The sequence below is a fragment of the Syngnathoides biaculeatus genome, chromosome 2, assembly GCF_019802595.1.
Source record: "Syngnathoides biaculeatus isolate LvHL_M chromosome 2, ASM1980259v1, whole genome shotgun sequence".
Classification (NCBI taxonomy): domain Eukaryota; kingdom Metazoa; phylum Chordata; class Actinopteri; order Syngnathiformes; family Syngnathidae; genus Syngnathoides; species Syngnathoides biaculeatus.
Window position 1 is genome coordinate 30,500,203 of NC_084641.1, and position 17,033 is coordinate 30,517,235.

At 48.3% G+C, this 17,033-nt stretch overlaps 1 protein-coding gene across 5 annotated transcripts; it reads left to right on the forward strand.

Annotated features, from left to right (window-relative positions):
- The first annotated feature begins 1,734 nt into the window (after positions 1-1,734).
- On the forward strand, positions 1,735-13,672 carry ocstamp (osteoclast stimulatory transmembrane protein). 5 transcript variants are annotated; one of them, XM_061847082.1, is made up of 4 exons: positions 1,735-1,789; positions 10,200-10,343; positions 10,439-11,249; positions 11,687-13,672. In XM_061847082.1, exons 3-4 carry the CDS (start codon positions 10,482-10,484, stop codon positions 12,062-12,064), a joined length of 1,146 nt encoding a protein of 381 aa, XP_061703066.1. In that variant the 5' UTR covers positions 1,735-1,789; positions 10,200-10,343; positions 10,439-10,481; the 3' UTR covers positions 12,065-13,672. The 5 variants fall into 5 exon arrangements, with proteins under 5 accessions (XP_061703066.1, XP_061703057.1, XP_061703096.1 ...); XM_061847112.1 differs by lacking the exon at positions 1,735-1,789 and adding an exon at positions 7,894-7,908; XM_061847092.1 differs by lacking the exon at positions 1,735-1,789 and adding an exon at positions 7,939-8,272.
- Positions 13,673-17,033: the final 3,361 nt, after the last annotated feature.

A 17,033-nucleotide genomic window follows, 5' to 3' on the forward strand; every position in this document is an offset into this window, starting at 1 on the left:
CATATTTGGGTGCACCCATTAAATGTGAAAAGCGCGACTGATGTTCGTCTCTTTGTGTTCCGTCTTTGAAGTGGGACATTTTGAGCCCGTACAATCAGCATTTGAAATTGGCTCGAGACGCCCCCAATAATTCTACCGCACGCGTCCGTGCCGCACAAAATTGCAGTTGGGGGGTTTTGGGCCCAGTCAAAGATTTCCGTACATCTGCTCACATGTGGCTATCTACAACCAAGGAATAGGTGAGTTAGTTAGTTAGCATATGTCCCATCGAAACGCAGTTGCGGGAATTCTGATCCCTGAAATCGAAACGTCTCAATCGGCGTATTTGAAGTGCAGTCGATGTTGGTCTGGTCGGACAGACCAGATCACCACAGTTTGTTGCGCTTGTTGCAGGCTTCCCACGCTAGAGCTTTATGAAATTCCGTATGTTTATTCAGGAACGGAAAATATTGTTCAATACAAAGAATACAAATACGTGACCTGTTCTTTGTTCTGATTGTCATAGCAGGGCAGCACCGACTGCCGGAGGAGAAATTCATGGTGTCTTTTACACACTTGGTCATTAAAGCCGATTCCGATTCTGATTCTGATATATAAGGTCAGTTCTTTGAAGTTGTGACCGAAGTACACGGCTCACTGGGAATTGGGAATTTGAGCTGTACTTTAACTGAACAACTTGGCCACCTTCACGCAAGGGACAGCCAGACTACTACTCACTAGTTAAGCGTAGCTGCGGTGTTGGTGGACGCGTCGATTAGCGGCAGCGTCCGTCACAAAAACAGTCACTAGCAAAGGCGCCGCTTTTCTAGAGAGAGAGACCAGAAACCAAAGGAATTCTGCTATTAAAACCAAACCAAACAGAACAAAGTGGAGGAAACTGATTGTTTTTCATTTTGATCCTTTTCCAGTTCTGTGAAACTCAACTTTCCTCCCCAGAGGTGTTTGTCCCATAACTGACGTGTGCTCGATCCTTGCGCTACTTTGACCAACCTGCGGTTTGCTGGAGAAATGCGCGACGTGTGAGATACGAACGAGAGATTTTCGTCCGGCAACCCGAGCGAACTCGCTGTCCTTCGTCGGGACGTCGCCAGGGCCCCCGCCGCCGCTACGTTATAAAGTATCTGGAGTCACACGGCCGACGGCAATGGTTAACCTGCGCGAGGCTGCTGCGGTTACTCAGTGTCGGCGCTCAAAAGTTTTGCAACGCAAAACCTTGAACCGCGCGAGTCGTCTGAGAAGTGAGGAAAGGAAGAGGTGGGAAAAGTCGCAAGTGCGCCCATCAAAAGTCCCAATGCGAAAAGGCGCTTTTCATGGGGAGGCTCTCCATTTCGGTTTGCAACGCCAACATTCCCAAGAACAAAAATGCCTTCTGATTCGAACATTGTTCCGTTTGAAGTACTCGTACGTCGCCATCGAGGTGATTCTTGCAAAGGCAAGATTTTTGTTTTTTAAATCAACAATTGTGTCCTTTTGTGGTTCATATTTTGTACGGTGGAACAAACGACACTCGCAACACCCGATCGGTGCCGCGTTGTCCGACGTCACAATACTGAAACTGTTGTAGACGGCGTACGTAACGTGGTCACATGGCTCCGTGTCCCGTTTTGCCAGATTTAAAGTTGCCGATTCCGTGCGGGTCGACAACGTGACCGTGACTCTGTCCACGCCACTTCCTCTTTTTTTTTTTTTTTTACTTCATATTTTTCTCATCCATTTTTTTTTTACTTCAGTCGCAAGATTTCATAGCAGCGATGACGTTTGGCACAGAGTGCCTCATTGGGCCCGTCAGGTAAGAATCGTTCTGATCTATTATTTATGTCCAAATGTGAGGAATGTGAATTGAATTTCATTTGATATTTTCCAAGCGAGAAACGTGTTTTCCTTTGTGAGGGGTTGAAAGTATTTCTGTTGTGTATTAACCCGAAGCCAGCCGATGATTAGCGTGGCGCAACATGTTATGAAAATTGTTATTGTTGAGTTCACGCTTGGGCGGGGTCGTAAAGTGATTTTTATCTCGATTTGAATGGCGGCGCTCGATTATGGATCGTTCATTCGATGTGGGATTTTGGCCTCGCCGGTTTTGTGCGGGGATTTCTCCAGATTCTTCACATTTTTCCATGAATTTCCCGTAGATGAGGAAATCCCAAATTCCTGCCACGTAAACATTTTGGAATCTAAATCACCAAATCTGAAAATAGAGATGAATGGAAGAACTTCACTGTACTCAATAGTATTTATCCTGCTCACTTAAGTCTAGATCATCTATTTTGAAACTTTTTATTTTACTATGAATATCTGTATTTAGGCGCCACAGTGGCTCAACTGGTAAAAAAAAAAAAAAAAAAAAGCGTTGGCCTCGCAGTTCTGAGGTCCTGAGTTCGATCCCGGCCCCGCCCGTGTGGAATTTACGTGTTCTCCTCGTGCCTGCGTGGGTTTTTTTTTTTTTTCCTCCGGGTGGGCACTCCGGTTTGCTCCCACGTCCCAAAAACGTGCAATGATCGGACGGACGCTGTAAATCGCCCCGTCGGTGTGATTGTGAGCGCGGCTGTCGTCTGTCTCCGTGTGCCCTGCGATTGGCTGGCGACCAGTTCAGGGTGTACCACAACCAGCCGGGATAGGCTCCGGCACCCCCGTGAGGATAGGTGGCTCAGAAAATGGACGTTGGTGCCCACCGTGCAAAGTTGAGTAGCTCCTTAGCGCCCTCTAGTGACAAGCCATCGTGCGTTTGTGAACAGGCGAGCTTGCTCCAGGGAGTGGGTGAAGTCCTCCGTGTCGTACCTGTGGGACGTTTACTCCTCACCCAAGCCCGTGGGGCGCCACCTGTGGACCCAGATGTGCCTTTGCCTCACGCTGGCCGCCGCCACCGGCGCGCTGCTCCACCGCTGGCTCTCGGAAACGCTGCGGTACGACGGCGACGCGTCCGTCTCCGCGGCGCTGGCGTACAGCGTGGGCGCGTCGCTGGCGTCGTTCTTGTGCCACCCTCTGCGCTGCGTGCTGACCTTGACCCTCCCCACGCTCTGCACCAAGCAGGGCCGCAAGCTCCTCATCTCGGCCTCGGTCATGATTCTGATCGCCAACGTCATCCCCAACATCGGCGCCAACGTCGGCGCGGTGGCGCGCACCCTCAAGTGCACCGCCGAGAGCTTCTCCCAGACCTTGTTGAACTCTTCGGAGCTCTTAAACGCAGCGAGGCGGGACATTCTCAGGGAAGCCGTTAAAGCCAGGAAGGAGGACCTGAGCATTGTCACCAACTTGAGGAGGTTGGAGACCTACACGCGGGTGGACGTGTCCGAGGTGAAAAGCAGGTTCACCGAATTGATTGGACACGTGGACGTCAACGTTTCCCTGATGAGGACCACCTTGGCGCAATACAAAATGCTATCCAACAGGATTCTGGCCGCCGTCTTCGTGGCTTTGCTCATTTTTGAATCTGCCCGCTACCTGAAATCATATTTGACGCACGTTCAGTTCGACAACGGCTCCGTCGACAACAAGCGTGAGGATCACGGCGTCCGCCAACGTTCCACGTCTTTGCTCAGAAAAGTTCGAATCTTGCGTGGGGCTTGCACGCCCGGCGCCGTATCGCTCGTGGCGGTGACCTTATATTTCACTGCGGCGGCTTCAATAGCAGCCTTGGACTACCTCGTGTATCACATCATCCAAGTCGTTCTTCCGTGGCTGCTGGACTTTCCGCCCATATCTGCCACCGTCAGCGTCAGTTTCAAGGTGAGAACGCACACCTGATCACGCGCGTAGTCCCTTGTCACATCATAAGTCTACGACAGAGTACCAAGAGAGGAACTGTAGTACTGCATGCGCGGAGAAATATGTTAGAATAGTACAAGACGTGTATGAGGGCAGCAGATGTGCCGTGGGTGTGTCAGAAGAATTTAAGGTGGAGGTGGGACTGCATCAGGGATCCGCGCCGAGCCCCTTCCTGTTTGCGGTAGTCACGGATAGGCTGACAGACGAGGTTAGACTGGAATCCGCTTGGACTGGAACAATTCAATGCTCGGCGCATTCCAAACTTTAACGGGACGAAGCTGGAACGGAAACGTGGTTTTGTTGAGACTAATTCATAAATGGATGAACTCATTCCTTTCCTGATTTTTATCTTCTACCCAAAAGCTGTGCTGATCTCAAATCTAAAGATGGTATCACTATTGCATTGCTTATTGGAATATTTTGGCCATTCGTGTGGTTTACTGACCTGAATTTCCCCCAACAAGTTGGGCGGCACCTTCTGTGCCGTGGAAGTAAATGTTTTGCGCTGACCAGTAGGAATGGCCACCGTCGTCAATGAGTTTATGGCCCTTTGGCGTTGTTTTCATTTTGCTTTTGACCGCCGACAGGCTCAATGGTTTATGCCGGCGTATTGCATCTTCTCGCCATCCTGCATCAATCCGCAGCAGTCGGACTTCCGCAAGGACTACAGGTGGAACTTCAGCTCGGTGAGGTCGCTGTGCGACGCCGCAACTTCGGCTCCCGACGCGGCCGTGAGCGCGCTGCTGGCGTGTTTGTGGCTGACCAGCTACGCGCTGCTCGTCCTCGAGGTTTACGCCGCTCGGCTACGCGGGAACATCTGTGCGTCCTTCTTTAAAAAGCAGGAAGAGAGGAGACGGGCTTACCGGGTCTCCAAAGGCCGAGCAACGGGGGACCCGAAAGAGCCGCAACGAGTTGTCTGCACGTGACGCTCACAGCGCAGCAGAGAATGAAATCAAGCAACAACAATCGACAAGTGACTGAAGTGAACGTCGACAACGACAATGGACCTTTCCGATGGCGAGCTTAAGCTCCGCCCCCCCCCCCCTTAGCTACATCTGCCATGTCCCACAAGTTTCCAAAATGGCGATTGAACAGAACAGGTTTGAAGTCGATTCTCTAACGCGTAGTCCTGATAATATTGCGGTACGTTTTTTTTTTGCCAAATGCGTCAGACTTGTCCAAGAGAGTTCTACAGAGAGGTCTTAAATATTTCACGCAAGGTTATGTACACAGAATTATAGATTTTGGACGGAGGAGGACGCAAGGTCAGCGTGACAGCGAAATGTAGGCGATCGATGCAAAAATATTTGACGCCTCACAAACTTCATGTCGAAATCCAACAGGATCAAAATGGTGGAATTGTACTGCGCATGGAAAGCAGGGTGAGTACTTTTTACTTTGAAAGATCACCAGCAATATCGTTGGAGTCTTTAGAAGTGTGGTAGGTTCCATTTTCTACAAGTGTATTTAAACAATGGCGATGAACTCAGTCAGTACCGTGGTCACCAGATGAAAAAGTTTGACTTGGCTCGTAACGGAAAGTCTGATGTGACACAAACAGCAAATAGGCAAATAGACATTTCTCTTGCATGACGTGGCGCATTTACGTATCACGAACCCGACTCTTCGGCATGAAACGTGACGTTCAGCAGGTCAGTGATACACTAGCAAAGTGAAAGTTCTTCTTCTGCGCTGATAATAATTCAGTCAAACTCAGAGAAGATACTTCAACCTCACTTATCTTCGAATTGTCCACATTTAGTTGTACGTGCGCTCTTCCGCGAGCCTTAATCCGTCGCAGACAATTGGTCAACTGCGTTTTAGGCTTTGGAAAATGAATCAAGCGGGCCCCTCGTAAGCTAGCCGGAAATCTTTCATCAGAATTGCTCGTTCCCCAAGCGCATCCGAGGACCATTTTCTTCGTAACGTGAACTTTTCCAAGCGCCTGCTACTGACAACCAGCATTGCTTGTGGGACAACATGGCGGCAGTTGCATGCGTCAAGCCAGGATGCGGCTATCTGATTGGCTGTTACTGAAAGCGTGATTGACAAGTCGGAAAGGTCTCAGGTCTAAAGATTCTTTATCATCAGTGGATCACAAAACATTTTGGCCAATTTTGTGGTAAAATTTCTTGTAGTTAACTTGGGATTCCTGTTTTTAATATTCATTTCTATTCCTCACCAGTACTGCATAATACATATCGTTCCATGAAATCAAGCCAGATTGTGTTTCTTGGCGCCACTAGATGGCGTTATGGCACTTTGGGCGGGTTCGGCCCGTGCAGTATTTTGAAGTTGTGGAATTATTCTTGCGGGGCATCAATGACGCGCTGTTCTATTTTCATCACTATATTAAAAAAAAAAATCTTTCACATCAAAATAGCTTCTGGCGATTATTTTAAGAAGTCCTTCCAGGAAGAAAAAAAAATCAATTTTTCTTCATCTATTTTAAGCCTGAGATTTGTCAGTTGTCGTATTCATTTGGCACAGAGTAGCCGTGCGCCTTGGTGAGGTTCAGCATTCATTTGACACTAGTGGAATATTTTATGGTGTACGGCATATATCAAATAAATAATTAAAAATAAAATGAACGCATTACTTGAACAACATTAGGCAAAGCAAGGGAATTTTCTTTGTTTAACGGCTTTCATACACTTTCGATGATGAAAAGAATTTTGAAATGAAGAAAAAAGACATTTCAAAGACAAAGTACAGAAAAGTAAAAAAAATATCCCGAAAGGATTAAAACACAAAAATGAAAACTGCTATAAATGAACAGTACAAGAAAAACGTCTGACGTCAGCCTGCAGATCTCAGAACACGACCACGTTTGTATTTTATTAGCATTTCTTTCAAGTATTCGGGAGCTAAATCGTTTAGTTATTTATTGATCAGCAGCAGAACTTTAAAGGGTTTTTTTTTTTTTCTACATCTGAGTGGGGGCCAGCGTCGAGACTTGCAAATTGCAGCAATATGTTCTGATCTCTCAGTTCATGAAAAACATTTCACACAATCTCCTATCAGCTGGCGTGTTGTTAAAAACCGTAAAAAAGTTAAACACGTCCTGTCCAGACTGGCGGACATGCCACCAACTCCTTCGAATTCATGCATTTAGGAACAATCGTTTTGTTTTTTTTTTCAACTATTTTCTCGCTTCCAGTCTACAAATATCAAAAACTGCTGGGCTCATCCCTCCTTCATTGCGTTCCTGAAGCTCTCGTCGTTCATGAAATATATTCAGCATAAAGTATCGTCGCTATATTTCAACGCGTCGCACGGAATACCAAAACAAAATCCACAGTTCAGGCGCAGATGTGGTTGTGTCCACTTTGTGTCGCCATCCTTCACACATTCTTCATTGTGATATCTGTGACTTTGAACGTGTGTGGCCTTCCCTGGGAATCAGCGAATGGGAGCGTAGAGTTGGCTGGTGCATTTGTCATGTGAAAGAATTTCGTTATGAAACGTTTCGATTGAAAGTGGACTGGCGGCTGTGCGCGTCCTTCACCACTCGTGGAACGTTCACAGTTCACTTCAACCAGCGGTGGTCAAATCAGCCCAAGACGTTTGCTTTACCGTAGACATGCAGTTTTGTAAGCCAGTAAAACTTTTTGTTTCTCAGTGTGAAATGAACGCAAACTCTCTTCCTTCCGTCTTTTGCTTGGGTTAATTCTGCCTTTTGTGTCCTCTTTCCTCCTCGCTTGCGATTTCTGATTTACGGTGACCCTCCTGGTGGAAAAATCCCGACTACGAAATCTCCCAATCCTGAAAAGTCTGGCGGTATAAAATTTGACATGTAGCCGTGAAAAAATGGAGCCGCGATGTGGTGAAAAGAAAAACACGGTAAGGCGATTTCAGTCGACTAGTCACTGGGGTCCACCCTTTGGGTTCAATTGCAGGCCAGTAATTACGGTACCCTGGAATTGATTTTGAAGTTGCAGTACATTACAAGTCGGTGTGGATGGTGTGTAAGGGGGATGCGAAGGGGGGGGGGGTGCGCTGTGAAAATAGAGAGTGGCAGAGGGAGAGAGCGAGAGAGAGAGAGAGAGAGAGAGAGAGAGGACCAAGCCGACAATCGCGTGTCTTGGCGGATTTCACCCGACAACTATCGCATCACACTCAGCGTTTTCCCCGCAAGTGATGGTAAGTTGCCCGTTTTTTTCCTCACATATTTACATTTAGGACATATACCCGTATATGTCATTTCTTCAGTGTATTTTAATTGCCATTGTCGATTAAGGTGCATTTTATGCACAATCATTAGAATTTAGTCTTTAAATTTGGGATTTGAAATGAATATTCTGTTGCATCGTTTTGCATCGAATGATTGCCAGCACGCTAAACAGAAGCACGCACAGCGGGAGCGGGAGCGAGGTTACGAGTACGAGTACGAGTACGAGTACTGCTGCTCCTCTTGCTGCTGCTGTATCACGACTGTCGATCCAATTTCGATACCCGTCTTCATCCCGGAACTGGCGTCTAACCCAGCTGACTTTCACTAACTACGGTAAAAGTTGACCTGACGCAGTTACAGTTTGTGAACTCGTGACAAGTTTTTGGAAAAAAGAGGCCTGACGGCAGCTGGGTCACAGTTGTCAGCTTGGAGGCTCGAATCCGCGGACCCCGAGTTTGTATGTTCTACGCGTGCTTGGCCCGGTTTCCTCTTCAACATCCCCAAAATGATTTTCCAAGATTAATTGTTCCGCTACGATGGGCCCCTGAAAGGAGAAATCCCACCCACGACGGAAATATTTGAACGCCCCTCCATGATTTAGATTAGAAACATTTGTGAGGAATTCTAGAATTTTGTATTTTTGAATTTTTGGAGCACGCATTCATCAGCCCTGTGACAGCTCACTTTCACCTGTTACGTATTAATTAGTGAGGATATTTCAGCTCCTCAGTTGTCACCTTGGAGTCCCCACCCCCACCCCCCCCCCCACCCCCCACCTCTCTGAGCAAACTCATCGTGCAAAGCCCCCCCGCAAACACACAAACAAAATGTGACACCGTTGGATGTCTTCCTAGCAACATCGCACATGCATTTTAATGTCAAGCAATTCTGCATAAATACAAAGAAAATGACCTGCCACACTTTTTTTTTTTTTTTTTGCATCTCCTGTTCAGCTTCTTGCTCATGCAAAACGGGAGGATCAGTATCGTTTTTTTTTTTTTTTTTACGTTGGAACAATTTTCAACAGCATGCGGTAATTTTCTATCCTGCTCCTGCGGTCCTTTGAAAAGTGCAATCAGACAGACCGAAAATATTGACAAGGGAAAGTCGGAAATGATATTTTAAATGGTGTCTACAACCCCATAAACATAAAAGATCGATTACGGTGTGCGAATACAAACGGGGACAAAGATCTTCATTTTTGGAGACACCGTCCGACAGAAACTAAAACCGAACTGTTTGGCCATAATGATGACTGTGACGTACATTTGGAGAACAAAGGCGATCGCTTGCGAGCCCGAGAACACCATCCCAACTCTGAAATATGGGGTAGACCACATCATGTTTTGGGGGTTTCTTCTCCTTCGGGAGCGGCTGGTACCCTTCACAAAATAGATCACATCGGGAGGAAAGAAAATATTGAAGCAACATCAGCCAGGAACTTCCATCCATCCACTTTCTTAGCCGCTTATCCTCACAATTGTCACAGGAGTACTGGAGCTGTCATCGGGCATGAGGCGGGGCACACCCTGAACTGGTCACCAGCCAGTCGCAGGGCACACGGAGACAAACAGCAGCACTCACAATCCCACCTCGGGGCAATTTAGAGTCTCCAGTTAACGTTGCGTGTTTTTGGGATCTGGGAGGAAACCGGAGCGCCCACCCGGAGAAAACCCACGCCGGCACGGGGAGAACATGCAAACGCACGCAGGCGGGTCCGGGATCGAACCCGGGACCTCTGAACTGCGAGGCCAACGCTTTCCAGCTGAGCCACCGTGGCGGCCAAATAGTCGTTAAGTTTACATTTAATTGATTCGACGCGTTCCCAAAAATCTGGCACAGGTGGCAAAAAAAAAAAAAAAGACAGAAAAAGTTGAGGAATGCTCATCAAAGACCTGTTGAACATGGCACAGGTCAACAGGCTCCTTTTAGCCACGCCCAAAAAGTCATGAAAAGTGACTAGTAGTACTTGAAAGACACAATTTCACCATTTAAAAAGATTTATTTAACCTTTATTTAAACAGGCAAAGCAATTTGCAAGGATGACTTGGCAACAGAGTAAACAAATACAAACATGAGCAGGAAAAAAAAACTGTTCTGTGTGGTTGATTTAAATTATGTAAACACACAAGAGTACTCCATAGCAGTAATGTAAAAACGAAATGTTCGAAAGTTGTCGTGATCATGCACAGTATGTTTCCCTAACTTTCTAAAATGACAATATTGCGACAAACAAATTGCATTTGATGTTTTGTTGCAGAGATTGGGCCAGAAAATCGAATGGGAGGACCGACCGGAAGTGGTGCAGACTGTGGGAACGAAGACTTTCATCAAACTGCCTGAATGGAGAGTGCGCTCGGTGGTATGCATGGTGAGCAGCGAGCAAAGATAAGCGCTTAGATAGGTAAGTTGGATACTTGACAGGATTGTGAAGCACAGCAGAAAACATTTCAGCAAGGACAAAGGGAAAATGTGTCTCTTCAAAATGCGTCTCTTCAGGATTCTTGTCGGCGCCACCGAAGGTCAAGAAACGGATTCAAAGATGGAGAACGGCAAGGGCGCCGTTCCAAACGTGACCGCGGCGCTAAATATGACGGGAATGCCCCTGAAGCCGTTGGAAGAGCAGGTGGTGACCATATTGCTGACGCTCCTCATCTGCGGCGTGGGGATTTCCGGAAACGTCATGGTGGTGATGGTGGTGTTGCGGAGCAAGCGCATGGCGACGGCGACCAACTGCTACCTCGTTAGCCTGGCGGTGGCCGACCTGGTGGTGCTTCTGACCGCAGGGCTGCCCAACATCTCTGACGTGCTGGCCTTCTGGGTATACGGCTACACGGGGTGCTTGTGTATCACCTACCTGCAGTACCTGGGGATCAACGTCTCTTCGTGCTCCATCACCGCGTTCACCGTCGAACGCTACATCGCCATTTGTCACTCCATGAAGGCTCAGTTCATATGCACCGTGTCGCGAGCCAAGAGAATCATCGCCGGCGTGTGGGTCTTCACGTCCCTCTACTGCATCATGTGGTTCTTTTTGGTGGACACCGACGAAAGCGTCTACAGCGACGGCGTGGCGGTCACCTGCGGCTACCGCGTCTCCAGGAGCCTCTACATGCCGATCTACTTCCTGGACTTCGCTTTGTTCTACGTGATCCCGCTGGCGGTGGCCGGCGTGCTGTACGGCCTCATCGCCAGGATTCTCTTCGCGAGCCCCCTGCCCTCGCGCCTCAACGCCAGAGGCTCGGTTCACCGGGGTCGCTCCGGTGACGCCGCCGAGGCCAGTAAGGGGGCCGTCTCGGCCAGGAAGCAGGTAAATACAGACAATAGCGTACTACCTTATTCCATTTCTCTAAAGGTAAAAGCGAAGGGACACGAAAATTCAAGTTGCATCGTGATAACAAAAAAAAAAAATGCAGAGATAGCGCTGGTCCAATTACACGTGAGATACAGTGGAGCCGCGCCAGACCGTGTGAATACCTAAAAAACTGTAAACTATTGACGACATTTAGCGCCTATCCCAGACAGAGTGAATGGGCAGCAGGCGGTGTGCACCCTCAACCCTTTTTCATTTTCCTATTTTACAAAAGAAAGACTCGAAAGTTTACAGAGCTGTTCTAGGTTGAGGAGATCTTGATCTCAGCCTTCTTTAGGGGTCCGTAAAATTGCCGGAGTCCTCAGGACAGCTTTTGTGTTCACAATACCGGCCGTGCAGGACTTTAGTGGCGATTTTGCCTTTGGTTTCTCCAGATAACAAAGATGCTGGCTGCGGTGGTCGTCCTCTTCGGCCTGCTCTGGATGCCGTACCGCACGTTGGTGGTGGTCAACTCGTTTTTGGAGCCCCCGTACCACGACCCGTGGTTCCTGCTCTTCTGCAGGATGTGCATCTACGCCAACAGCGCCATCAACCCCATCATTTACAACCTCATGTCCCAGAAGTTTCGAGCGGCCTTCCGGGAGCTCTGCGAGTGTTCCTGTCCCCGCAGACGGGAGGACGTGGAAAACGACGCGCCCGCGATGAAGGGTTCCCCCCGCGAGAGCAAGGAACCCATCACGGAGCACGAGGACGTCAACGGAAGAACCATCAGGAGGTTCGGTTCGCTTCGGCAGACGAGGACGCTTAGCTAGGCTGCGTTCGCGGCGACAGCGGAAAAATACTGGCGAGTACAAACAGACACTACTGCTGATTTGATTTTGTATTGTAATTCATTTGAAATCAAAGTTACCGTGACGACACGGAGAGCAAGAGAAGGGTTCAGACGCAAAAGCAAACTTCTCCATTTGGTGCGGTGACGTGACTAAAATGACTTTTTACGCTTTCCAGTTCAAACTGATCAAGTTGTTCAAAGTGAGGGATTGGGTTATCGATAAGGCAATTAAGAGGCTAACTTGGGAACAATGGAACTTTGAGGGAATTTTATTGCAAAACATTTTCTCTCATAACAGAAAAGCTCAAAATGCTCACATAACTCGAAAATTGCACTGAAAAGATCAGGATAATGCTCTGCGAATATAACGTGATAATATTGACCCTTAAACTTGAAAGGAACAAATCAAGTCCAATTGATTGCGCAGGGTCCTTGACCTTTGGCGTTTTTGCTCTTCTGGAGATCCCGTCGACCCACGTCGGCAACGGCTTCCCTGTAGAATCTACGCTCCTGGGACTCGGACAGTACAAAAATATGGCACAAGTCCTTTTTGACGGCAAAACTCGAACCCAGCGTGGAAATGTGCCTTGCCTCGCGCCAACGTCATTTCTGGCGCACGCGACGTTCTGCAGCTGCCGGCGCGTCGCCGACACTTCCTGGTGCTGCTGGGAAAACTCCGAGCAGAAATGTGCACGTGAGGCACGGCGACAAGTGTCGCTTGGTTGTCAACGGCGTGGCGGCGGCCTCCTCACTTGCGCCTCATTGGCTCGAATTAATGCCAGATATTTAAGCCTCGCGTGTTGTGTTTCGAGTTGCCGCTTCCTTGTATGAGTCTGCGTGAATAGACGAGGTTCTTGTTGTGTATTTGCCACAAGCAAAGTCGAGTGAAGTCTTGTTTTTGCCTAGTAGTTTCCCGACGTGGTTTTCATGTTTTCGGACCTAACCCTTTGCCACGTGTTTTTTGTGCCTTTGCCTTTGTTGGACTGCCATCCTCTGCCTGGAATAAAACCACACTTGACATCATGCCACTGCCTCGGAGTCCTGAATTTGGGTCCTACGTAGCCCTTGTCCCATGCTCGTGACCCCGATGAACAATTCATACCTGGCAACATTTGAGTTCAACACCGTAACAGAGCCACGGACCCAGAATTCATTTGTTAACCGGTGTATTCGATGACTGCGATTTCCTGGCGACCAGTTGACGGTGTTCAGAGGTTCACGTAAAAATAGATTCTATTTCCACCGTGGTACACAGCACCTGATGCGACAAGAGGCCACGGTCCGGAGATCTTTTAAAATGTGGTCGAGACAGAGCTAGCTTTTGCCGGCTATCTTGCTAATGAAATCCATTCATCAGGAGGAAGCGTTGTCTATGTTGTTCGACTAGAAGTGCTCTTCACGTGCTCGGGACGGATTAGTGCAGCCGGTCCTACGACGTACAATACGCTGTACGGTACATCTCATGTTGATCACTAACAACACAGGTAACGATAGCGACGTGTTTGCTCAGTTCATCGGCGCGCTAAAACCGGCCGGCCTTTCACCGCGTTGCCTGATCTAAACGCCTCTCAAGAAGCGCGTTTGAACAATTAAACTTCGTTGTCCACGTGCGATATTTGAAATGAGGACGACATCGGAATGTACTGTACTGTACTGTACTTTTGGTTTTTCTGTATTTATGCGCAAATCGTGTGCCATTTTGTCGAAAGCAAATAAAACGGGCCACTTTGTGTTCTCTTTCCAGTCCGTGCCTGGAAGCATGCGTTTCTCGGTGTGATTGTTGTCTGTCTCCACGTGCCCGGCGACCAGTTCGGGGTGTGGCCCACCGCCGCTCCTCCCCCTCCTGCAGCCCTCGTGAGGATAAGCGGCTCAGGAAATGGATGGATGACGCCATGTTTTTGCTTGAAAGGTCAACTGCTCTCCTTTGACAGCCATAAATGAACCTTTTCTGTTGCTCGACGCGTTTTGAAGGCCACACGGTTCTCTCCAAACAACTTCATTTCATTTGCTATTCACGTTGGCATTTCTCTGTTTGGATTTCCAGCACCGCCACTCTGCATAATAAGTAAAGTGGAGAACAATGGCTAAGTGGTTTTAGCGGTGATGTTGCGACACGCAAACCGTGACCTCCGTGTATCACGCAGAATTTATTGATAGCGAGCCTCGCGGACCCTTCAACGTACAATAGCCATCCGAGGGAGTCCTCTCGTCCCAGAGCTGGAGGCAGAATGAAAGTGGACTGCAAACCGTAAGCGGCGGGGGTTGGGGGGTTTTTTCTGAGCCTCTCACGTGGAGTCCTTCGGTCTTATCCGGGCTGCCAGAGTACACGCATGACGGGAACAAGTTGCTATGGGACTCCAGAGCCATTGAGCTTGTGATGCAAATTTGATTCTTCTTCTTTTCCTTTTGGCTCGTCCTGTACGTCCCATCTCCTGCATCCTCCTCTCTAACACTGTCCACTGTCCTGGTGTCCTCCCTCACAACATCCATCAACCTTTTCTTTGGTCTTCCTCTCTCTCGCTCTCTTCCCTGGTAGCTCCATCCTTACCATCCTCCTACCAATTTGCTCAATCTGTCACCTCTAAACATGTCCAAACCGTCAAAGTCTCCTCTCTCGATCGAACCTTGTCTCCAAAACCTCCAACGTTTGGCTGTCCCTCCCTCTAATGACCTCATGTCTAATCCTCTGCAGCCTGCTCACTCCTAGCGAGAACCTCAACATCTTCATTTCTGCCACCTCCCGTCGTCTCTTCAGTGCCGCCGTCTCTAATCCGTCCTTCATGACCGGACTAATCACTGTTTCAAAAACCTTGGCCTTCATCCTAGCGGAGACTCCTCTGTCACATAGTACACCAGTCACCTTCCGCCAGCTGTCCCGTCCCGCTTGGACCCGTTTCTCCACTTCCTTACCACACTCTCCAGTGCTCTGTATTGTTGACGCCAAGTATTCAAACGGCAGACTGCACAACTAGTTCAATTGTGCCTTAAGGATATCGTTTGGGAGCGGCCATCAAAAAGCCTCGATCTCTGTCCAACCGGTTGATGGCGCTGTTGGCGTAGACGCACATCCTGCAGAAGAGCAGGAACCACGGGTCGTGGTACGGGGGCTCCAAAAACGAGTTGACCACCACCGGCAGTTGTGAAAAGGCGTTCGCGAACGAGGCAGCCAACAAACTCGGATCCGTCACATCAGTCCTATCAAGAGGAACGGGACCAAAATGTCACGGTCAGGGTCTGTGAAGGTCAGCAAGGCGAAGCAAACCATGTGGAGGACCCAAGTGAAGGAAAGCAGGGAGGCAAGCCAGGAGTCTCCAAAAAAATGATATTTAATGTCCAAAAAAAAAAAAAAAAAAAGGGCAAAAAAGCACACCACAGAAACATTCAACTAAACGGAAAACTGGAAAAAAATCACGAGTGGCATGGAAAATGACACCGGCGTGGACGCCGACACGAACGAGCAACCGAAGAAGACGAGAAAGAAAGAAACCACTGAGCTCAGGAAAAACACGTCGGCGAGACAACGAGGGATCCGATTGGTCGACACAAGGGGGGAGGGGCAAACGAGAACAGGTGGACGCAACAAAAACCTTGAACTCGGGAAAACATCAAACAAATCAGACAAACCTGAACGGAGGCCGTGACACCAAAAGCGCAGTGAGAAACATCTGGAAGGCCATCAACAAAAGTTCCAGTCCAAATCCTCATAAAATGGACGCAAACTCCTCCTGACTTGGATGGAAGTTGCGACAAATTGTCGGGGAAAAAAACGTGAGGTGGATATCAACGAAACGATGCAGCGATTTCTTGTCGGAAAAAAAAAAAAAAAAAAACAAGCGCGTCAGCCACGTTACGCGCGTCGGTCATGAATCATATCTCATTTGATGTTGTTTACATTTCACGCGGCAAAATTGGAGCCGGGACTCAAGTGGCATAAATGTTGCATTGCCATCCCGTCCAGGACACCAATCATCATCATCATCATCACGAGTCATAAACAAAATAATTACACACCACACACTCCATATTTTTTCACTGAACGTGTTATGAAATCTTTCTCCTCGGTGCACTTTTCATCCAGTTGAACAAAGAAGAAATTATTGTAATCTTTTTTTTTTTTCCACTGGACGGCTTGTTCGCAAACATTATTGACTGATTTTACACAGACAGCAGTTTTATCAACGATGCGTGCGTTATAAATGTCTGCCTTCACGTCACGTTCAAATGTTTTACCGTCGACTTATGACAATCTAAAACGGAGAGCGAGCGAGACATTGACATCAATCGTCTTTCATTTCTACTCTTTGGTCAGATCAATTCGATCGCAGGCTCCGGATTTTCTACCTTTTACCGGGCCTTCGGAGCGCCCAAGCGGAGGGGAAAAAAATGGATTTACGGCCCTAAAAGCTCATCGAAGATCGATAGCGTGACGTCCCGAGCGTCATCCACAAGTGTGTACACACACGTCTTGACGACGCGGGTTCATATCGCGAAGGTGCGACAGGTCCACTCAACGTTTATTTCACATGTTGCTCGCCGGCAGCGAGGAGGAAAATTCCAAATATGGATCGGACCACAATTTGTCTCACAACGATGGCACGATGAAAATCATCAGGTGACGGAAACGTTTCAACACAAAACCAAGAAACGCAAAACAGCGAAAAAATGCCAAACGGTTTTTGAGGTGATTTGAAAGTGTGCAAAGCTGTCAGGCTGAAACTTTTCCCGACTTTATCCCAAGTGCCCACATTGAAACACGACATATTTTTACAAAGAAAGAGTTTAACGCTAGCGCGGCGCTAACAGGGCCGGCAAAAGTCACGTCCTCGGCACATATATTCCACCGGTCTCATTCTTACCTTTCCCGCTCGAGTGCCCCCCCCCCCCCCAACCCCCTTGCGGCTGTCAGGACAAAACGCGCAAATTAGTCGCATCACCGCACAAACCGCAGG

Bases quoted from the DNA above. Each gene is read 5' to 3' on its own strand.
- ocstamp (XM_061847073.1), top strand. From the start codon at position 1,752: ATGACGTTTGGCACAGAGTGCCTCATTGGGCCCGTCAG. The intron at 1,790-2,735 runs GTAAGAATCGTT...GTTTGTGAACAG, and splicing joins TGCCTCATTGGGCCCGTCAG to GCGAGCTTGCTCCAGGGAGT. The intron at 3,727-4,352 runs GTGAGAACGCAC...GACCGCCGACAG, and splicing joins CCGTCAGCGTCAGTTTCAAG to GCTCAATGGTTTATGCCGGC.